Below are 25399 nucleotides of genomic sequence, written 5' to 3'. Positions count from 1 at the left end.
ATTCCATCTCTGGACAGTGGTGGATAGTTGTCTCATTGGCAATCATACCATAACTATCTATTTATATGAAATATGAATTTAATAATAATAACCTTTTGCAGAATTTCAAGCGGTCTGTCATACTTGTTGCATTGAACCCCAAGGATGCCACATTTTAACTCTTGTATTTGAAATAAGTCTGTATTATAATTTGTGTCTATTCGTGCAAATATTGAAACAGTAAATGGGGAAAAATAAAAAGAAAGAATAGACTACAATATACTCCGCTTTGAGTAATTTCTATTGTTTTTACTATTATTTCCGCAAATCTTTTATTTCGAAAAGCGCAAACAAACACTTTTTCCAAATATTTTTTATTTGAAAAAATGGAAAAACGGGATTTTGTGGAAATAAAACCAATATTTTTGTAGAAAATCCATAGACAGAGATTTTTTATTATAATATTTTAAACATCGATTACTCGCTTGTTTATTTTTATGATGTGCTTGCATTTATATTTTACCAAAAGTTCTAAATAAAAATCTATAAATTTCCCAAAACTTCGACTAAAGTTGAGCGCATCCTCTTGAATTGGTCAATATAAAGTTGTTTTAATCAATATCTAAATTTATAAAACTTGTTTTAAGAAAATCATTGCTAGCACTGCATGCGATAATCCTCTATCTATTAAGCATCGAATTGCCAAATCGAATTGTACAAGGGGAAAGTCCGCGGATTTTCTCTAACATTTCTATATGTTTAGCATTGAATCGACACAAAGGCACATAATTCTTAAGACGGTTAATGTTTTGAATATAGCAGGAATTAATCAACTTATTTGCAAAAGAGAGCAAACATTATTAATTGTTGTATACTAGTAAGTTGATGAACTTTACCCTCTGATTAGAAAAGCACTCTCTGGAGTTAAGGTTACCTTCTGTAGCCAGTTGAGTACGTAATTTTCAAACTGCAATAGTATCAAAACAACAAATGTAATGAATACAGATGGGACATTTTGAATATAAACCAAGGGGAAACTTCGTGCAAAGCATTCTAATGTATTGTTTCATTGCATTTAATAAAAAAAAAGGGGGGACTTTGGCAAATAAACTTTATAGAAAATCCAGTCTTCTATACTGAGTTTTTTGTTATAAAATTTTAAACACTTGCTTTTCTATGATGTGCTAGTGCATGTTTATTTTTTACAAAAAGTCCTAAACAACCTTTAAATAAAACAAAAACTCGTGCTGAGGTTACTTAAGAGCCTGTCCATGAGAAAACCATGCAAAATAGTCCGGAATCAATATTTGCCAATCTTTATGAAATCTTGTTTGTAGGTTAACCTTACCATAACTACTGTAAATAAATATAATGTTTTGATCTGATTTATTTATCTTGACAGTAGGGGGCGCCACCTGTAATTTGGAAATTTTCGGATGAAAACCAATAGAAAATACACAAAATAAGCATATTTTGAAACAATATTTAATGTATTTATAAACATATCATCAACAAAAGTGGCATCAATTGTAAAACATAGTACAAAGACCTTTTCATAGCCATATCTGCAATAAAAAAAATTTGAAGTTACCCAAGGGCAGATAACTCTGTAAATTTAGCAATTTTCCAAATTTCCTATTTTCTAAAAAATGCCAAAGTTCATAGGGTTGTATATACTAAGATAACACTTTTATTTCTTTCTTTTTGCTTTTTTTACAATAATTCAAGTCTTACTTGCTACCATATAACAGGTTTTGCTTTGCATTTGAATATTAAAAAAAATATTTCCAATCTACTATCCCCCCTTTTTTTTAAACCTGAAAAATTGATCAAATTCCAGATTCAATAAAGCAAACAGTGACATATTAAAAATGAACACTGGAAGTGGGGTTTTACTCAGATTATACAAGAGACTACATTAAATTAAATAATTCTATTAAAATATATCGGTTGCTATTGACAATTAAAAATTCGTAAGGGTTCCACGGAACCCGGCGTCTCGCCTAATTTTGCTGTTAATCGCAGACTCAACAAAAATAAGGAAAAACATCAATAAAAATGTCCCTCTCGATACTGTCTTTTGATTGAAAGAAGCTTCCAAGTTTGATAAAAAATCCAGGATAGTTTATGAATCTAATAAATGTTTTATAAACTTAAACTGCAGACTGTATGTAATGTTAACTGGAAGAACACCCATTTATAAATAAAATACGGAAAAAGTGAATTTTTTTTTTACAAAATTTACTTCTGAATAATATCTTATGATCAGAAACAAGCTTTTGTCTAAGTTTGGTAGAAATCCAGGATAGTTTAAGAACATTATAAAAATTTAAAAAACTTAAACCAGAGTGAATGTTTTGTTTCTGGCAAAAAAACTAAGTCCATTTATAAGTAAAATACGGAAAAGTGGACATTTTTTTTTTACAAAATTTTCTTCTTGATACTATCTTATGATCATAAACAAGCTTCTGTCCAAGTTTGGTACAAATCAAGGATAGTTTATGATCGTTATTAAAATTTTAAAAACTTTAACCACAGAGTGAATTTAATGTTTCCTCGCAGAAAAACTAAGTCCATTTATAAGTAAAATACGGAAAAGTGGAAATTTAATTTTACAAAATTTTCTTGTTGATACTTTCTTATGATCATAAACAAGCTTCTATCCAAGTTTGGTACAAATCAAGGATAGTTTATGAAAGTTCTTAAAATATTTAAAACTTTAACCACAGAGTGAATGTAATGTTTCCTCGCAGAAAAACTAAGTCCATTTATAAGTAAAATACGGAAAAAATGGAATTTTATTTTTACAAAATTTACTTCTGGATACTTTCTTATGATCATGAACAAGCTTCTGTCCAAGTTTGGTAAAAATTCAGTATAGTTTAAGAAAGTTATTAAAATTTCAAAAACTTTAACCACAGAGTGAATATTTGTGGATGCCGCCGACGACGATTGAATGTAGGATCGCTTAGTCTCGCTTTTTCGACTAAAGTCGAAGGCTCGACAAAAATCATGGTGTTATTGGTTGGCAAAAAATTTGAGCAAAGGCAAAATAAATAAATGACACACTTTTTGCAAAATAATAATTCTACCAGATATTAAAATTTGGGCTACATGAAAATTAATAAAAAACTGACTACATCGAAATAATAAACACACAGTATTTGGTTGCGTTTAATAAGATGATTGGGGAGGGGGTGGCTAAACACCATTTTATGCCTGTTAAAAACAAATTATTTTCTGTGAAAGTACTTTATCAAATATTGCTGAATTATAAATAGAAGTTAGAACATGAAAAGGTTGATATGATAAGATTCTAATACAAACCTATTGTGATAATGCATTTACAGATTTTAGAACAGTCCTATCAAAAAGGGAGATAACTTATCATATGGAGGTTAAATAGAACAAATACACAATTTTCAGAAATAAAGTAACCCACTTTGTTTCAAAATATTTTGAAAAGAATTCATGAATAGTTAGTTTTTCCTTGCTTAAATTTATACCCAACTTGCTTTTACTAAAGCAGAAAAAGCTGTTTTCTATAAAAAAAATAACATTAATTAACAACTACATGTCTATCTGATATCACTCGCCCCTCTTCTACAGAAAGTATGATTTTTTTAACATGAAAAACATAAGTGACCCCAAAATTTTATTATAAGTTTTTGTATTTTCCTTAATGTAGCATTGGCCCATTGACAGGTTAAATATTATACTCCCCAGTGCCTTTATGTAAAACTGTTTTCTGCAATGCTTATTCAAAGTCAATAATTTCAACATCTGAACATATAAATAATATAGTGTTTGACATACATAAAATAACAACCTGCATGTAATCAAATGAAGATTAGTGAAAACAAAGAGATAAATCTGGTCCTTTGTAATTCTTATTATCTCCTTTGGTGAATTTATTAATTGTCATGGAAATGTTAGTGTTGCATGTCTTTTGGCAGCATCAATTTTAAAAACGCTAAGTCCTGGTACCAGTTCCATTAATCTTTCCTTTGTATGCTTATTTGCAAATAGGGATAACATTTGCATCTGACTTAATCTGTTGTTCTGCTGTTGATAGGATGCAATCATTGCCTCAGTCATTGTGTCAGGTTTGTCTTCTTTTAATGATATCCACTTCTTGCACACATCCGTCAAAAGATTATTTTCTTGACCTGGTGCAACATACTGTGCAGTCAGCTGGATAGCTTCTGTAATAATTTTGGTATAATATGAGGATGAACTTTTTGAGAGGCTAGTCCAGGGCAACTGTAGCTGTGAATTTAGTGCTGGAAAATTTCTGAGAAGCATTTCCATTGCAGCATTGAAAATCTCTCTTGGAGCCATGTTTTCTTCTTCCCAATCAGAGGTTGTGGTCTGGGAAAATGTCTGAGTGGACTGTGATGATAGTGTAAAGTCACATTCTAAATCTGAAAAAAAATCAAATTATAATGTTTTTTTAGAATTTTGGTACACTTTGAAATCTAACAAAGTTTAATTTTGGACCCCAATTTGGACCAACTTGAAACTTGGGCCCATTATCAAAAATTTAAATACATGTATAGTTTAAGCAATATCAAAGAACCCATAGATATATTAAGTTTTTGTTAAAATCAAACTAAGTTGAATTTTGGACCCTTTGGATCATAATGTAGACCAATTTGAAAACGAGACCCAAAATTAAAAATCTAAATACACAGGAAGATTCGGCATATCAAAGAACCCCAATAATTCAATTTTTGATGAATTCAAACAAAATTTAATTTTGGACCCTTTTGACCTCAATGTGGACCAATTATATTATATAAGTATTGTTTTTCAACTTTTTGACCTCTTTTTAGCCCCTATTTCCTAAACAGTTTGGACCATAATCCAGAAAATCAATCCCAATCTTCTTTTTTTTGCTATGGAACCTTGTGGTTTGATTTCTAAAAGATCCATTCACTTACACAAAAGTTGTTGTCTGGATACTAGAAAAATGATTATTTGGAACTCTTTTAGCCCCTTAATTCCTAACCTGTTAAAACCATATGTAACCCCCAAAATCAATCCCAACCTTCCTTTCTTGGTTTCAAACTTTGTGTTTAGATTTTATAGAGATCCATTCACTAAAACTGAGGTTATTGTCAAGAAACTATGTGTATTCAGACTTCTCTGACGACGGCAACGTGATCCCATTATACGAATTAAAATTTTGTTAAATGTGCATTTGCATTCAGGTATCGCAGATCAGATTTATTCGTTCATAGTGTGTTAATTTACGTTTTTTGATTAAGTTAAGCCTTCCAACTGATATTTTATCGTGTGGTTTTCTATGTTGTGATGTTATGCTATTGTTTCATAAAAAGGGAGAAGGTTTGGTACAATTAAAACGTTTAATCCCGCTGCAAATGTTTGTACCTGCAATCTTATGTACAGTAGTTAATTGTCGTTTGTTTATGTAATTTATACGTGTTTTTCGTTTCTCGTTTTTTATATAGATTAGACCGTTGGTTTTCCCGTTTGAATGGTTTTACACTAGTAATTTTGGGGCCCTTTATACATGTTATAGCTTTTTGTCCAGTGTGAGCCAAGGCTCCGTGTTGAAGGCCGTAACTCAAATATAAATTGTAGGCTTGAAAGATAAAATACAAACTTGGTCTCAAGTCATTTTTCAGTTAAAACAATTCATACCATAACAAAGCAAAATGTTATTTAATCATACAAGTGGAAAAAAAAGACCATGTACAGTAACTAAAAAATCATTCATTGTATTATTATTTTATATAGGGACCTTCAGCTTGCACATGTATAAACTTTGTAGATCATGTACATATGCAAAAATTTTGATAATTAATGTGTATTTACATGTATGTGAATCATTTTGTAAATGTTTCTAGTTAGACTCATATTTGGAAATTCAATATATCTTAAAGTGACCTGTGGAAGTCAAATCATGCTAAATGTGCGTAACATTTTGTAAACTTCTTTGTGATTGTTGACTAAATTATGACAGGAAAATTTTGATTCATTTGGCAGATTTTTTTATCAATATTATTCGATGGCTTAATTTATCAATTCACAGTTGTTGTGAGTCAGTTTTCAAATTATTCTGCTCTAACCAGTGCTCAGGCTATCTTACATCTGCAGTGAGGTGATTGGTTCTATTGATCTGTGTTGATCATTATTGATAGCCTAACCAATGAATGACTATAAGATGAATAAATGCACTGTTCCTTTACATTTTGATTTCTTTGCCATGCATGTACATGTATACTGTTTTTTTTCTGCCAGACCAATTCAAGCTTAACACTGTTAACATGTACATTTGTACCAATCTGTGTTGACATACATGTATGCATAGTAGATGTAGCAACCCCCCCCCCCCCCCCCCCCCACTAGTACCTGAACCAACTGGCAGAGATATTCTCTTTGTCATCCATAGCTCTTTGCATACTGATGCTGATATGCCTCTGCTTGGTTTTGCAACACTCTGGGCTGGATGTGTAGGTGACTGGTACTTTCCTGTTTGACGCCTCCAATGTATTCCAAAATCATCCCTGTGTTTCGGGCATATGTAAATGTCACATGACGAACAGTCTAATGAAAATATCCCACTTCTGTACAGTATTAAAACCCCTTCTCGTAGTTCATAGTCCGTGGAGTTACACTCCAAGACTACGTTAATTGGTACTTGTGGGTTTGTCACATTTGGTTATAGGGATAGGGTACACAGGACATTTGAAGCATAATTCAATGATTGTCCACATTCAGATTTATAATCAAATGTACATTTCATTTCATTATTTCTCTCATACTGCATAGTTATGCATTAATTACATAATAACAGATTGTCCATGAAATACAGCAGAAGATGTGGTTCCATTTTGTCTCCAATGTAAACATTAAAGAGTACAACCAGGGGAGGTAAATCATTTTTTTACTGGGGCACCATGAAGGTTTTGTCTTAATTTTTCTTTACAGACAGAAATCTAAGATTAAGTTTGAAATTATTAAATCAAATATATCTACCAAATAAATATTTGAAATTTGAACTGTTATGTCCTGATGAATACTCTAGTATATGAATATTGGATTAAGATAGGGAAAACATTTTGATAATTAAATTTATCTAAAACCCTTGAATTTCTCAATTTTGATGTTAAAAAAATAATGTTGTGTTTATAATTTTTCTCTTTAATTATTTTCTATATACCAGTAACTTTGAGATAAAATTGAGGAGTTTGTTTACAAGTAAATAGTATATTCTGCCTGAAATTCTTCTTTTTTTCGTTAAAATTTTAGATTTTTTGACATGCTCAAAATGTCATTAAAACCTATTTGCAAAGCAAAAGCTTACAGATTCTGAAGATATCAACCTTATGAAACATAAAAAGCACAACAGAAACAAAATTCAGGTGTTATCTTGCAAATTATTAACTTTTGAAAACAGTAAGCAGCATCAACCTCTCTGTACCAATCATTTTTCAAAAGTTGGCATGATGCCAATTCATAACATTTGACGGTAAAAACCGTTTTATGCAGTTGAAAACATGTTTAACTTGCATTCTGTCAAAGAAAATTACTACATTTGCTATAAAAATGACAAAAAAAAACAATTACGAAGATGGCCATTTTTTCATAAGAAAATGCTTGTGCCAATGCTTGGATGTGTTCTAAAAATAGAATTGCTTATTTCTAAAAATAGAATCAAATATTTGCACTTTTGATGGTGTACACAGAGTCCCTACATGGTAGCCTTCCAGATACATGTCACATAACATTATATTTCGAAACTAGCTTCCGGACGATTTTTGGCATATTGCATGGTTTTTTCATAGACAAGCTCTTAAGTCGAGAGCACCTTACTTTTGTGTCACAATGTAAATCAAATTAATGCATGATCAATAATGTATCCTAAAAACTAACAAAACTATCTAATAATCGAACAAATTGAGTTGGTACTAGCTTGGTGATACCCTCGGGAAATTAAAACTCCACCAACAGTGGCATCAACCAAGTGGTTGTCAATAAACTCATCATAGATACCAGGATTAAATTTTGTATTTACGACATACACACGTTTCGTCTACTTAAGACTCATCAGTAACGCTCGAATCCGAAAAAAAGTTAAAAAAGTAAAAAAAAAGGCAAACAAAATCACAAAGTTTAAGAGCATGCATGCCTGATTGGAATTTGACTCAAATCAATGAACAGGAATTTGACAGCTAGAACCCCTATTGTATTATGTGAAATTATATTATATAATATGTCAAAATTATTATTTAAATGTTCACATGTTAGATACTAATATAAGTTAGTCGGTAAAATAAATTTGTGACGAAATACGATATATTCAGGGTCCATAAATTCCATACGGGAGTCATTTTAATTGAGTATTAAAGTCTTCAATGCTTATTGTTAGAAATTTCTTTCGTTTGTCTATGCATAAACAAACGCGAACAATAACTACTTATTTGCTTTAAATGAGTATTATGAATCTATTTGAAATTGTTCGTCATGAATTTCTTGTCTTCAAGCATCTCATTCTAAGTCACGTCTCAGTCATTACAGCTTTAACCATACTCCTTTAAAGCTAAATGGTTTGTGTTGTAAATGTGCATATTTCGGCTTTTACCACAAGAGCTAACCAAATCTTTAAAAAGACTTTTAAAAAAGTTTCTTTTGTTACCTATTCTTACATCGGACTCGTTCTGATTTTTACTGTGCGTAATGCTATACGTTTCTTTATTCTACATTAGCTAGAGGTTTGTGGAAGGGTGGAGATCTCACAAAACATGTTAAACCCGCCGCATTTTTGTGCCTGTCCCAAGTCAGGAGCCTCTGATAGTCGCCGCATTTTTGTGCCTGTCCCAAATTAGGAGCCTCTTGTATTTTTTTTTAAATCTTAGTTCTTTTATATGGTTTGTGACGTCCATTTTAATAAGTACACAATTTTGTTAATTAGTACACAGTTTTGTTTTGCTGAGAACCACCTCCATGTGCGGGATTTTCTCGCTGCGTTGAAGACCCATTGTAGGCCTCCGACAAGTGTCTGTTGTCTCTTTGACATTTTACTTATATCCATTCTCAATTGTATATGTATGTTGTTGGCACCTTCCAGCGATTAAATTTCCATTTGATAATATGAAATCTTTCAGCATCTAATAATGTTCCATATTCGCCGAAAAAAAAAATCAAGCTTAAATAAAGGCAACAGTAGTATACCACTGTTAAAAACTCATAAATCCATGGACAAAAAACAAAATCGGGGTAACAAACAAAAACCGAGGGAAACACATTAAATATAAGAGGAGAACAACGACACAACACTAATATGTAACACACACAGAAACGGACCAAGCATCAGACAAAATCCCACGAGAATAACAAATATAACATCAAAACCAAATACATGAATTTGGGATAGACAAGTACCGTGACACGTCTTATCGCAATGTGAAATAACACTCAAAAATAAGAGACATTTTTAAAGGAAACAATGGTGGGTTTTTTTAAAGGACATTTTTACAGGTTTAATGTTTCTTTTTCCAACCCTCTTTCCTTTTTATTTAAGACTGTTCTGGTGACTTGTTCCTTTATTTCATCGTATATGGAACCTTGTGTCTTAGAACGAACACATACAAGAGAGAAAAGGGCGGCCTATTTGATCAATTTATATTTTTTTTTTCAAATCAAACGAAACAAACAGTCCTATTGACTATTGAGTTATTTTACATAAACTACTACAAACTTGATATTTTTGTTTCAAAGGAGTATGTTCAGTAAAACCTCTTTTTGGCCCCAAAATATAGCAGTTTTACAAAATTGTTAAAATGTAAACCTTTAGTTATTTATTGGACAGTAGAATGCTTCTGCTACATAAATATGGGCTGTTTTTGACAATACAATGCACATATATCCGGTACTAGCACCATTAAGTCATGCTAAATTACTGAAATCCTCATAATTCTAGCATTTTAGTTAAATTTTAGACGGTTTTCGTGTAAAACGAAAGTGGCCGCATTCGTGTTCATCCCTAATATTGAAATGTAAGTTGTATTTTATGATAATGCATAACATATATAAAGGTTGAGGATGAACACGGATGCGGCCACTTTCATTTTTACCAAAAACCATCTGAAAAGTAACATTTTTCGGCATATTAGGCAGATTTTTCATATTTGAGCTTGAATCGGATCGTTTTTAATGACTAAATCTGTTAAAATCTTTCACATAAACTAATTAATTCAAATAAAATAGACACTTAAGTGTTTAAAAAGTGGTCAAAATCTTTCGTCAGATGAACCTGAAATGTGAGGCCAAAATCGGTCCTTAGCGGACCTACTCCTTTATAATTGACTGGTAATAACTGCATGGTCATTTTGGTAAATATTAGGACTTACGTATAATACCACTGTAAAATGTATATCTGCATTTCTTTCAGAAAATAATTGAATAAATAAATGGATAGATATAACGTGTATTGCAGGGTTGTCAAACACATAAGATATAACGTGTATTGCAGGGTTGTCAAACACATAAGATATAACGTGTATTGCAGGGTTGTCAAACACATAAGATATAACGTGTATTGCAGGGTTATCAAACACATAAGATGATAGATATAACGTGTATTGCAGGGTTGTCAAACACATAAGATATAACGTGTATTGCAGGGTTGTCAAACACATAAGATGATAGATATAACGTGTATTGCAGGGTTGTCAAACACATAAGATGATAGATATAACGTGTATTGCAGGGTTGTCAAACACATAAGATGATAGATATAACGTGTATTGCAGGGTTGTCAAACAGATAAGTTATAAATAGATAGATATAACATGTATTGCAGGGTTGTCAAACACATAAGTTATAAATAGATAGATATAACGTGTATTGCAGGGTTGTCAAACACATAAGTTATAAATAGATAGATATAACGTGTATTGCAGGGTTGTCAAACACATAAGATGATAGATATAACGTGTATTGCAGGGTTGTCAAACACATAAGATATAACGTGTATTGCAGGGTTGTCAAACACATAAGATATAACGTGTATTGCAGGGTTGTCAAACACATAAGATGCGATATGGAGATGAAATAGACAACGACTGCGATGGTGAAATCGACGAAGAAGAATGTGATGGAAAAGGTTATTATGATAATGATGGTCAAGCAAAGGCTTAGTATGATAGCAATATTCATTATTGTTTGATTAATGTATTTCTCTATAAACCCAAACTACATTTTTCTTCACGAAAGTTATAAGACAAAATAAAACATAATTTCACTTTCCCTGTTTAACAGCATCAAAGAGAAACAAAGCTGAAAACATTGACTGGACTTTTGAAATTGGCTATTTTTTAAATTTATTTCTTTATTTCATATCACGTTTTTCTACAAAAAATAAAAAATTAAAAAAAGGTAATATACAATAACTGACTATGATTGAATAAAAATAAGATCTATTTGTTTTTATCCGGGGGTAAAAAAAATCTATTTTTTGAAAAATGTAAAAATTACAAAAATAAATATTTTTTGCGCCAAAATTTAAAAAAAAAACACATTTTCAGACATATAATTGTATACTTACATGTATTTCAAAAGTTCAAAATACAAATATGCTTGAAGGAAAACATAACATTGCAAATTGAGGCTTCAAAATAACGTTTCTGTTACTCACACCACTGAAGATATGTGGATATGGTGTACACATATTTGCACTTCATGTGTTGAGAGGTAAACAATCTTTTCCGCAAGTTAATCGTTTTCTCTTTAGCATTCTTATTTGACGTGCTTCTTTCGCTTTGTAGACAACAACGTGATCAAATTCTTGATATATCTTTACTTTATTTCATCAGACACAAATGAGTTGAAGTATTATATTTTAAGTATAAACCACTTTTAAAGTGATGTTTATTCCAAATTTCAGAATGAGATGCTTGTTTGAAATTATCTTTCCTTGTTTGTGTTTATAGTAAATGTACAATATAATGAAGTGACCATACTATAATAAGTTTTGCACAATCTCTGCTGAAACTTACCCATTAATGTGATATGCATACACACTCATGATGTGCAGTCTTTGTTCGATTATTAGATAGTTTTGTTAGTTTTTAGGATATATTATTGGTCATGCATTAATTTGATTTACATTGTGACACAGAAGTATTAGTCTTCATCAAGAGTGATACTACATTTGAAGTCAGTCAGAATTCTTAATTTTTTGAAATTGTCTCTCAACTGTTCTTTTAAACGAGAAGTTTTAATATTTAGATAAACCTTATATATTTACAGCTACATCTCATTAAGAATATTGATCTTTGATCGTATCAGATAAATAATGAGTTTAAAACATCTCTGCCTTCTTAAATAGACAAAGGGTCATAAAAATTTGTAAATTTTACATGGGAGTTTTTAATACATGGATACAAAGGACAAACATAGAAACTCCAATATCTACATGTAGTAAAATGAACAACTCTGACAGTATTGAAATATTAGGCTTATGTAGGTTATATATAGTTCATTTAACTAAAACTGTAGAAAAAATAGAATGAACGTGTTAGACAGACATCTTATGACAGATATATAAACAAATCTGACTGGATCAGATTTGAAGGCAAACACAATGAACATTTGTATACTTGTGTTTCTTGTGTGATCTTTTCTTTTTTGCCATAACCACAAAGAATGGAAAATGTATTTGTGTGTTGGAAAGAATGACAGTAAGGAAATTAAATGTAATATGAAATTATAGGAATGAAATAATCTTTCAAAATATGGGGATTGAAATGGGGCTCCAGTACATTTAAGCTCCCTTGAATTACTTTTTAGTTGACCTAGATAGAATGATTAATTTAAATTATAGGCCAGTTTTAGATGATAAGACAACACTTTGAAAAAATGGTCAAAACAATATCTTTTTGAAAACGTTGGTCATATCTTAATTAAATCATCTGTTTCTATCTATCCCTATAGCTGTTTCTATCTATCCCTATCTAGTCCAGATGAGAATATGTTACGTAATTTAACAAATAAAATGTATGGTTTGATATTGGATAATAAATCAGATAAGGCCAAGTGAGATCTTTTATGTCAAGATTATTATAAGGATGGTTTAAAAATGCTAAATTTAAAAGCATTTATACAGGGACTAAAACTTACACTGGTAAGACGGTTGTATTACTCGAATTGTAAGTGGGTTAGATTAGTCTCTATTGTTAAGCAAATAAATTTTATTGAACTAAGTTATATTGGGTCTATTAAAAGGTCATCAATTAACTTTTGGCAAGAGGTTTTTGATGCTGGGAAAACCCTAAATCAAATTAAAAAAACAAGATTCTATCGTATTCTTTATGGGAGGTAGAAAACATATACATTGGTGGCTCAAGAGTCTACTATAAAAACTGGGCAAGCGCTGGAATTTGGACAGTGCAAGACTTGTTACATTATCAGGGCAAAGTTATGTCATTTTAAAATTTTCAACAATTATATCAATTTAAGCCAAATAATTATCAAAGGTACCAGGATTATAATTCAGTACGCCAGACGCGCGTTTCGTCTACATAAGACTCATCAGTGACGCTCATATCAAAATATTTATAAAGCCAAACAAGTACAAAGTTGAAGAGCATTGAGGATCCAAAATTCCAAAAAGTGCCAAATACGGCTAAGGTAATCTATGCCTGGGATAAGAAAATCCTAAGTTTTTCGAAAAATTCAAAGTTTTGTAAACAGAAAATTTATAAAAATGACCACATTGTTGATATTCATGTCAGCATCGAAGTGTTGACTACTGGGCTGGTGATACCCTCGGGACGAAGCGTCCACCAGCAGTGGCATCGACCCAGTGGTGTAAATAATTATCAAAGGTACCAGGATTATAATTTAGTACGCCAGACGCGCGTTTCGTCTACATAAGACTCATCAGTGACGCTCATATCAAAATATTTATAAAGCCAAACAAGTACAAAGTTGAAGAGCATTGAGGATCCAAAATTCCAAAAAGTTGTGCCAAATACGGCTAAGGTAATCTATGCCTGGGATAAGAAAATCCTTAGTTTTTAACATTTTACATTATTTTTGAATGGCACACTCGCTTAATGAGTAGCTTAACACGATCAATATCGAAGTAAAGGTAGGGAAGCCTTTTAGGGCCATGCTTATTTACTTTTTACAATTTATTATAACAAATTATTAATTTGATATAACAGATTATTAATTTGATAGAACACATTATTTATTTGATATAACAAATTATCTATTTGATATAACAGATTCATTAATTCTTCGTGAATTTATCCCTTTCTGCACCCATTGTAAAAAAAAAATTAACCAACGTGTGGTTCGTTTGATCTCAGTTCTTCATTGGTTAAAATCCGATTATGACGTCGAATTTTCTTGCTTTCCTCTGAATTTCCTATTGTGACGGTATGAACAAAGACGACCATGCCTGATGACGTCACATAAAAAGAATACATCTTTTTGCAGATCATCTGAAAAGAAGGAATAAATTTGCCTGCATATTGTTTGAAAATTATTAGAGAAACAGATTCCACCACCAAATCTCGTGTAATTAATTATTTATCCACTCTCGACAGTTAAATTTTAAATATTTAAAACGCTCGGCGAGCATCTCGTTTTAAATTTGAAAATTTAACTGTCTCGAGTGGATAGATATCGTATCACACTCGATGCAGTGGTAGCATCTATATTTATCAATTTGATTATACAATGGGTGCAGAAAGGGATAAATTCACGAAGAATTAGAGAAAACAGATTATACTTATTTGATATAACAATTTATTAATTTGATATAACCAAAAAGAAAATTTGTTGTGTAAAATTACTTAAAGATGGATTGAGGATAATGCCCCTTCTCTGTTTGAAACAAAGGATAAATCATATAAGTGAACTCTTTTGAGATATAGACCTCAATGGTTTGCATTGCTATATAATGATCTAAAATCCTTAACCTACATTGTTATTAAGGTGCATAGATATACACGTGTAATGTGTTCAAAAGAAATTCAAAGTCCACAATCATTCAAAATCTCGCGCATGTTTCTTTATTTTAAATAATAAAATTCCAAATCAAAAATATATAAAATTCCAAATCAAAAATATATATTTTAACAAATTAATTTAAGACAAATGCAACGATGAATTGAAGGATGTTTAATAAATCCTTTCATGTTCCTATTGAAATAATAAAGTAACATGCCAGGTTTTTTTAAGAGGATGAAGCATTTTGTTATCCTTGCATGTTTCTAAGTTCTTAGAAACACCAATATCTAAATAGAACTGTTGGTTTCGTTTTGACTTGAAAATATGCAATATAAATTTATCAAATAGACCTCTTTTCTCTCTTTGATATGTCCATTCCAAGACACAAGGTTCCACATACGAAATAGGGGAAATAGTCCCCAAAACCTTCTCAAATAAAGAGGGAAAGGGGTAAGGGTGGGTTTTAGAAACATTAAACCTGTAAAATGAATTTTGAATATGCATTATATATCTGTCACTGGGCGTCATAATTTGTTATGTCAAATTAATAATTTGTTAAATCAAATAAAATATTTTTTTTATGCTCCACCTACGATAGTAGAGGAGCATTATGTTTTCTGGTCTGTGCGTCCGTTCGTCCGTTCGTCCGTCCGTTCGTCGTACCGTCCGTTCGTCCGTCTGTTCGTTCGTCCGTCTGTCCCGCTTCAGGTTAAAGTTTTTGGTCGAGGTAGTTTTTGATGAAGTTGAAGTCCAATCGACTTCAAACTTGGTACACATGTTCCCTATGATATGATCTTTCTAATTTTAATGCCAAATTAGAGATTTTACCCCAATTTCACGGTCCACTGAACATAGAAAATGATAGTGCGAGTGGGGCATTCGTGTACTGAGGACACATTCTTGTTTCATATCAAATTGATAATCTGTTATATCAAATTGATAATTTGTGATATCAAATTGATAATACCTTTTAACATAAGTATCTTTTCTGAATAAAAAAAGGTTCAAAGGACATTTACAGAGTATTAAATGAGAAATATATTACTTTTGCTGCAAAGGAAAAATGGGAGAACCATCTTAATATGATTGGTATTAACTGAAAAAAAAATACACACTTCATGTACAAAATATACTAGAAGAACTAAGCTTTGCTGGTTCCAATATAGAGTTATCCATTAGAAGTATAGGGACTAATTCACTACTTTACAAGATGAAAATAAATAGTAGCATATGTACAAATAAATAAATAGTAGCATAAATAGTAACATGTGTACATTTTGTAAAGAAGGACCAGAGACCATAGAACATTTATTTTTGGAACTGTCCGATGGTCGCCAGTCTCTCGCATGCACTAAATATCTGGATTTTTGAAATGACAAATATTGAACTGCCTTTGAATATTATGATTATTCTATTTGGTATCTACGAAAATGTTAAATTGAATTTTGTTAAAAATAAGACTATTCTACTTTCAAAATACTATAATTTATCGAACAAAATTACAAGAAGTTTTGCCAAATTTAAACAATTTAAAGGAACATTTGTACTTAAAAGAAACATACATTTCATTTAAAAACCTCTCTGTAGAGGAATATATCAACAACTGGAGTCCCTGGGCCCCTATTATAGAATAAATAATAAATGTTAAATTTTGATTGAAACACACTAATAGATATTGCAAGAACAAATAAGATTCTAATGTTATAAGATAATTAATCAAAGATCCGAACTGCTTCATATTATAAACATGTCTCATGGGCGATCAACCAGTTTTTGCTTTCTTCATAATTATGTCTCATGTGCAATCAAACCCTCTCTTTACCATAGTAGTATGTGTGAAATGTAAAACCGGCTCCTTTTTTTTTCAAAGATAAATATATAATCAACAAAGAATTTAGAATGATATGGCTACACAGTAATAAATGTTTTGCGCAGACAAGATAAGGCAAGATGAACGTACAAACCGCAGAACCATTATTTTTGGCAAGCCTGTGCTTCACTGGTAGGCAATGAAAGCTACAATCCTCTACGTTAAATGCAATCAGTTAAACCACCTAAACTTACCTATCAAATTGTTCCCCTTTTCTAACCTTTGTACAAGCTTTAGTAACCTCAAGGTTCCACAATATTCTATAGAAGCCCCAAATAAAAAATGATAATAGTGCTTGGAAATACCAAAGTATCTATGACCCAAAAATGTTTTACTAATGCAGGCTTAACTGACAAATTCAAGGGAACATTTTTTTGAATTGGTGGTACCTTTTAAACAGATAGAATGATCTTATGATAACTTTAAATGTATTGTTTGTAAAAAAAACTGCATGAAATGCACATTTGTGTTCTAATTGCATGAAAATTCACAGTATTATTTGAGGAGGAAAAAATTTATGATATATCTGTTTTTTGTGGGTTTTTTTTTTTTATTGAATGCACAAGACAGAAGTTTTTCAAATCAAAATTTGTGTCAGACAGCGCTCTAATTTGTTTATTTTTTTCATAGATTATTTTGATTCTACATGTGACCCTGTTTCCATCAACTGAAAGTCCATTAATTGCCATAATCATGTATGCTGACAATTTAGTATTGATATCATCCAGCGAGGCAGAATAAATAATCGTGCAAGCAAATAATCTAGCATAACCAAGACTTAAATAAGTTTTTTTAGCCCAACGGGTCTGAAGGGCCTCGTTGTAGCTTGTGCAATCACTTGGCGTCCGTCGTCTGTCGTCGTAAACTATTTTAAAAAATCACCTCTGAAACTACTGGGCCAAATATCTTCAAACTTTAATTGAATGTATTTTACCAAAATCATCGATTGATCCACGTTATGGCCTTTTAAATACAATTTAACATATTAGCTTACATCTAAACATCTTCTCCTCTGAAACTACTAGCACTTATACTGAATCTTCCTTAAGGTAACTGATATCTGAAATTTTGATCTATCGCTAATTTTGCTAAAAGAAGAACATTAATATATAGAATTAAATATATGAAAACTACTTATTATAACAGAATGTGTCTAAACTTATGTACAAAATAAATGATCGAAAAATAAATATGTAGCACATCTTAAAACGACAACCATTACATTTCCTGACTTGGGACATGCACATACATACATAATGTGGCGGGGTTAAACATGTAAGGGGGATCCGAATGCTTCTACTTACATTTGAAAGTGGTGTAATAGTACAAAAGAACGAACTATAAAAATTAGTTGAAAAAAGACAGCAAATGGATACAACTACATAAATAAATACACAAATACATGTTAAAAAAAACCCATATCTAGTGGACGTAGCCGGTTACTTGCACACCACAACAACAAATAGACACTAATTACTCTGAGAGTACTCGCAGTTACTGACAACTAGCACAACAACAAAAATCAAATGTGTGCTCTCCATTCAATCTTTTGTATTGTCCGAGTATCAAAAACTTGAATATTGTATTAAAATACACAATATAGAAAGTTGAATTTTAAAAAGTAAAAACCTATAATTTTTTCTTTTCATCATGATTTTTGAATAGTACAAAGTAACACAATCTCGTATTTAATATAACTTTAACTTGATTGCCAAAAATAATTATATCTTTTTCAGACAACGATGGTGATGGCCGGATTGACGAAGACTGCACATGTTGCGGAGAATTACTGAAAAGTATGTATAAAAAATCTTTTTTTTCAATCATCAATGCCGACTTTGGTCACGCTTTTGCAGCTATAGGCCGGGTTCAGCTCTTTGAGAAATTCAGAAATATGGGTATAGGGTTAAATATGTTAAATAATTTAAAATTTAATCCTAAATTGACAATAGCAAAGTTAATAATGATAACTGAGGCGAATATTAGTTCACTGATACCCTTTTCTTGTAAGTCTTTTATTCCGGATTTAAATTTTTGCCCGAACCACTTTAATAGGTGGTATCAGAATCAGTCCCAAAAAGTGAATGCTGTGCTTCTAGTATTTAAAGAAGAATTATTTTTTTGAAAAAAATGTGTCGTTTAATTTTTTCAAAAATCTAAGCATTTAAAGTTCTATTCTAGTCGGTTGTTCTTGCAAAATTTTTAAAAAATTTAACCGTTAGATTTTTTGGTATTTATGTTTTAAGTACGACCCACCCTCAAATTGGTTCAATAAATGAGAGCAAAAACTATTCAAAAAGTACATAATGGCCATATTTTTTTTCGTCTTTTGAACTAGGCCTTTGGAATTCTAACATGACGTCCTTCAAACGCTTTGAGTACACACCCGTGGTAAAATATGAATATATTGTTTGGGCTGTTCCGATCGTACTCCCACGTCATATGTTTTTTTTATGAATGAGCTACCCGACGTCATAGAATATAAGCATTTTACGGGAATATAGCGCTTGTGAAACCGAAAATCATCACAAACAAGGAAACGTAAACAAACGACGATGCTTAAATGTGTTATATAAGCCATTTTGTGTAAACTTATAAGACATATAAGTACAATTGTCATTTAAATTCATTCAAACCTTTAATAGTTTAAGCATGTCACTTATTCCGTTTGCTCCGTTCTTTTACGTCAAATTAATAGTGCGTTTATTTATGGGAACGGCAAATAATGCCTTCAACTAGAGCGCTTCGATCCCAAAAAATTGCCGTATTTGTCTTATTAGAATCGAAATAATTCATAGGGGCTTGAATATATTGTGATTTTACCACGGGTTGGCCCTTTAAGCAAAGTATTTTACCCCTTAGCGATATATTCAAGCCCCCATGAATTATTTCTTAATTATACCTCATTCACACTATGCCTTTTTGAAACCGGGTCCGACCCGAATTAGTTAATCCGGGTTAAATTTAGGCAGTGTGAACGCCTCAGTCTTATCCCTGGGCGAACCCGGATTAAAATTACCCCTCATTTGAGGTGGAGTTATGTGGGGCGAACCCGGATTAACTACCTCACTTCTAAGTGTGAACGCAAAGTAAAGTTAATGTGAGGTTGTTCAATGACGTCATATTTTGACAGACGTCTAGCTACCGTATATTTTGGGTCATGAATTATATTATCAGATAAATATAACGACAAAAAGAGGGATATAAGTGTATTAATCTATGTTAAAAACCTGGACATTGACAAACGATGAAACCTATATCACTTTTTGGGCGAAAAAAGGTGCAATTTGGATAAAGTGACGTTATTTGAAAGAAAAAAAAAGAAAAGCGGTTGATGGTGATTGAACTCAATGTTGGTTAAATATTTCAAACTTTAAAATAATGCATCTGTGATGGAAAAAAATATGTACAGTGGACATACAGATGCGGGTTACAATTTTGGCGCCCTACGTTTTTATTTTTGTTGAGATGGAAAATCAAACCGAACCGGGTAATTTTTTATCAAGTGTGAACTGGGGTAAATATTTCGGATTAGTTAACCCGGGTTCACACCCGGTGCATATTTTATAGTGTGAACACGTTATTACTAATTTAAGAATTCAAATATCGAAAAATATTCAACTCGTGACCGAACAAAACTGATAATTAACTAATGCGAGATACTTTGTACTTGTTTTTATGCATCTTGCCGATCTGATGAGTCAAAAGACTTTAATTGATTTTTAGTTTGTTTTATGTTGTGCTGTCACGCCATTGCCCTAGGTTTATAGACGAAGAGTTGAGCGCCAACGAATATGCTGACCCTGCTACATTCTTTATGGGACTGTACAGTCAAGATCTTGTTTGGTAGCTGTCTCTTATATCTATTTTCGTTTATTGTTTTGTCATAAAACAGTCCGATTGTTTTTTGTACTAATTTTTTTTTTTACATTTTGTACTTACTAATATTACTTCTTTACAAGCAGAACCAAATACAATGAAAGTCATTGATGGCTTCCGAAGCTGCACCTTACAAATATAGATTTATTTCGTTCCCCTTCTAAATTGTCTATTCTACTTACTAGTACACTTGGTACAATCAAAAACCTGATATGAAATTGTTCAAATAAAGTCTTTGAAAATAGTGGAATGAATTACTTCTGGAGTGTCAAAAACTCGTTGTCAGCAGCACTTGATAAATTGCATACGTTGCATTTTTAAAGTCAGAATGTGAATACATATGTTCAAAACTCTTTTAGGTCATTTTTTAGTAGCAACAAACAAAAGAACTATGTCATTGGGCATGCTTTGATACTATATCTGCCCTTGTATTTTTACTAGATACCACTTTCCTTACCAGTCCAGACTTTGCAATTAAAATAAAACATCTAGATCATGTAGATGACGGAGATACTTCCAACCGGAACTACGTCACCTACATGCTTTACTTTACCCCAGTTTTGTTTTTTTCTATTTTTCAGTAACATTATTACTACTATAGAAAATTACGTGGGGAGGTTGGGTGGGTAATTATCAGGTGGTAAGTAGAAAACTTCATTCATAAAATCTGAATTTGAAAACAAATTTAGAATTTCATTTCATTTATTTTCTACTTACCACCTGAGAAATATACATACGGATAGATTACAAAGCCATACCTCTCTGATGGTAGGGTAATTTCCTATGGCTCTGCGCCTCTTCATCCTGGGTATAATCTCTACTTCATACCACTTGTTCATTTTAAAAACATTCTTCTGTACACTATACAATATTTACAATGTCTTTATTTTTTCCTTCTTTTCTTTAGTCTTTATATCTTTTTTATCTTTTTTTTTTTCGAACTGCACATTGCAGTAAAAATATATCAGTTTTTTTTATGATTTTAAAAACAATCTCTTATATACACATCAGGATAAACCTTAACATCTACATTTCTCAAATAAAACTTGATGAAAGTTGTATCTGTACCCAGTCAGCTGACTCTAAAATACTCTTCATACTAGCCCCATTGAATAAGGCCCATGCAGGTCCAATTGCTCTCGTACTGTGAGCTTTTACTTTGAAATCTGTATTTTCATATGCCATTTTGATTGTATTCACTAACCACCTAGAAATTGTTTGCGATGTAATCGGTTTGAATGGTTTACCCGTTGACAAGAAAAGTTTTCCTTAGTCTTTCCTCGTTTCTTCTGCACCTTTTAAATAATTCGCAATGGCTCTTTTAGGATCCAGTTTTTTATTGTGTTCAAAGTAAGGCACAACAATTTTAGTTCCACAATGATTTGGTCTATCTTGTTTTGATAAACCTGGTCTCAAGAAAACAAGTCCTTTCTTCTGAACATTCACAAACCCCTCTCCTATCCTCAATGCTTGTAAGTCTGAGCACCTCCTGTACGTTGTGATTGCTGTAAGAAAAACCACTTTATAAGTTAAGCATTTAATATCAGCTTTCAATAAAGGTTCAGAAGGAGACTTTTTTAACATGTCCAACACTTTTTGTAAATCCCATTCTGGGACTAAATTTACTTTAGGAGGTCTAGAATTGAAAACCCCTCTAAGTAGTCTAATAATATAGGGATGTTGCCCAATTGGAACATTATCTATTGGAGATAGCAATGAAGATAACATTGACCTATAACATGATATAGTACGGTATTGTAAACCTGAAGTGTACAAATGAGATAAAAAAAAAATCTGCACATTCTGCTAAAGTAGCTGCATAGGGACCTTTTTCCCGTTCACTACACCAACTATGAAATCTTTTGAATTTACAAGCATAGTCTTGCTGTGTGCCAGATCTCCATGATGCTCTGAGAAGCTTTCTAGTTTCTCTTGAAAATCCCTTATTTCTGAATTTTTTGTGGAGAGCAGCCAAGCTGTTAGCGTGAACACCTCGGGATTTGGATGGTTAATGTTTGTTTTTGGTTGAGACAGTAGATTTTGCCTTATTGGTAGTTTTATTGGACTTGCTACTGATTTTTGAAGAAACTCTGTGTACCAATGTCTTCTTGGCCACATTGAAGCTATCAGAATTAGTTGACAATTGAATTGACTCATGTGTTTTAGTACTTTTGGAATTAGACATATTGGTGGAAATGCATATGCCCACATTTTTTCCGATGATATCGACAGAGCATCTACTGCTAGAGCACTGGGGTGAGGTATCCAAGCACAAAACACTGGTATCTTGTGATTGTGTACTGAGGCAAACAAATCTATTGTTGGTTCTCCCCATATTTCAAACACTGATTGAACTATCTGATTGTTCAGTGTCCACTCTGTGGGTTGTATTTTGTTTCGAGACAAGATGATCTGCAAGAAGGTTTAATTTCCCCGCTATGTGAGCTGCTCTGAATGTCAGATTGTTCTGCATAGCCATTTTCATTAGACACCATGTCTTGTAACAAAGGTGTATGGACTTGGTGCCCCCCTCCCCTGTTTGTTTACATATTGTACGACTGTTGTGTTGTCGCATTTGAGTAGCACATTTTGATTTTGTAATTGTGGTAGGAAATGTTGTACTGTTCGAATTACAGCTTCCAATTCCAAGAGATTTATGTGTTGTTTCTGTTCTTGAACAGACCAAAAACCTTGAAAAATCTGATTGTTCATGTGACCCCCAAACCCTGTCTTTGAAGCATCTGTCGTTATTGTGAGGGTCTATAGGGTCTTTGCATCGGAATTAAACACATTTATTATAAAACCAGTTGTTAGCATGACACGGGTTATGTTCTTCTTATATATTTTATGATGAAGGTATAATCTTTCAATCAGTTTAATTGAGGTCTGGAGCTGGCATGTCAGTTACTGCTAGTAGTCCTTTGTTATTTATGTATTATTGACATTTTGTTTATTTTCTTTTGTTACCTCTTCTGACATTGGACGATTGTTTTTTCTACATTGGCTAGAGGTATAGGAGGATGGTTGGGATTTTAAAAAACATGTTTAACCCCGTCGCATTTTTGCGCCTGTCCCTAGTCAGGAAGGAGCCGCTGGCTCTGTCTTGTAAGATTTTTTATTTTATGTTTCTTGTGTATAATTCGGAGTTTAGTATGACGTCCAATTAACACTAAACTAGTATACATATTTGTTTATGGGGCAGCTGAAGGAGGCTACCGGGGGCGGGAGTTTCTCGCTGCATTAAAGACCAATTGGTGGTCTTCGGCTGTTGTCTGCTCGATAGTCTGGTTGTTGTCTCTTTGACACATTCCCCATTTTCATTCTCAATTTTATTACAATGATTTTTAATCTTTTCTAAATTTTGATATTTTCTAAATTGGTTTTGATCAAATAAATCAACCCTCAATTATTTGATTGGATACATTGAATAAATCCCAGTCTTTCGACTTTATGAGATTATTGTTTTGTTATAAGTGACAGTGTATTCAGAATGTTTATTAATTGAATTGACATTTACAATTTCAAAATTCTTTTAAAATATGTTTATTCGGTCAAGGAAGACTAAATGGGCTAAGTGGCAGATTTTGCTAAAAAAATTGCTTACAACCTTGGTTCGTTAAACTTCAACTGAGAATTTCTGTTTTAATGACATAAAAGAATCATATGGTCACCGACTTCGTTTTTTGTCTTATAATCAATTATAGTCAAGCGTCATAAATTACGGCATGCAACGCGATGACTTAACTATTATATCGACGTTTTGTGTGATTTATCACAATTAACATAAAACCTTGAATGATTTATACCCGTAAAAACGAAGAAGGTGACCCTTTCTGTATTTTGCATCATTAAAACAAAAATTTATGTCTCAACAACAAATAGTATTTTTTTAATTTTAAATTTTATTGAGTAGAATAAGAGATTTGCTGATTTTAAGACTTTTATTGTGTAGAATAAGAGATTTGCTGATTTTAAGACTTTTATTGAGTAGAATAAGAGATTTGCTGATTTTAAGACTTTTATTGAGTAGAATAGGAGATTTGCTGATTTTAAGACTTTTATTGAGTAGAATAAGAGATTTGTTGATTTTAAGACAAGTTTTAGATGTTTTTTCAACGATTTTATGTGCATTCTTTATACGAAAGTTCACCCATTTAAAAAAAAAATCCAATCTAATATTTCAAATGACAAATGAGAAAAATGCATAATTTTTTCGATTTTCAATTGTAGTTCATCGAGCCAGAGTTATATGCAAAATGTTATTGAAATCTGCGACATACTGTAACTTGACTTAATAAACCGATTCCGTTCGACAGACACACGCTTGAGTCAGCCGATGCATGTTTATTTAAAAGTTTTATTTATACTTTCAGATCCTGCAATTGGTAGATAATTCCAACAGAAAGATGTTGCGGAAAAAACCCGCAATAAAGTTGCTTTATCAAATTAGTCATCTGTTATATATTTATATATATATATGTTTTATATATGTGTAATTCAGTTTGATATGTTTTACGGAATTGTACAAGTGTTGTCCGGAAACGCCTTTTTATTTACACTCTCTCTTTTATTAAATGTCGTCAACGTAAGACGTGTTTTTATTGCTTTAGCTAGTCCCAACCCAAATCTTACCATTAAGACGAGGCGATATCGTTACATGGTGGAGTGACCCTTAAAAGA

At 31.9% G+C, this 25399-nt stretch overlaps 1 protein-coding gene across 2 annotated transcripts in view; it reads left to right on the top strand.

Annotated features, from left to right (window-relative positions):
- The window catches only part of LOC143042519 (IgGFc-binding protein-like), a 40850-nt gene extending 15682 nt beyond the window's left edge, over positions 1–25168 (top strand). The window contains exons 3-5 of one of the 2 annotated variants that reach the window (XM_076214874.1): positions 11026–11113; positions 18577–18636; positions 25093–25168. In XM_076214874.1, the coding sequence (XP_076070989.1) occupies positions 11026–11113; positions 18577–18636; positions 25093–25112 (168 nt within the window). In that variant the 3' untranslated portion in view covers positions 25113–25168. The remainder of the gene's footprint in view (positions 1–11025; positions 11114–18576; positions 18637–25092) is intronic. The other variant, XM_076214875.1, reaches the window with a different exon arrangement.
- The last annotated feature ends 231 nt before the right edge of the window (positions 25169–25399 follow it).

This window comes from Mytilus galloprovincialis, chromosome 8, assembly GCF_965363235.1.
Source record: "Mytilus galloprovincialis chromosome 8, xbMytGall1.hap1.1, whole genome shotgun sequence".
NCBI lineage: Eukaryota > Metazoa > Mollusca > Bivalvia > Mytilida > Mytilidae > Mytilus > Mytilus galloprovincialis.
Note: the sequence above shows the minus strand (reverse complement) of the source record. Positions and strands in the feature narration are given on the sequence as shown.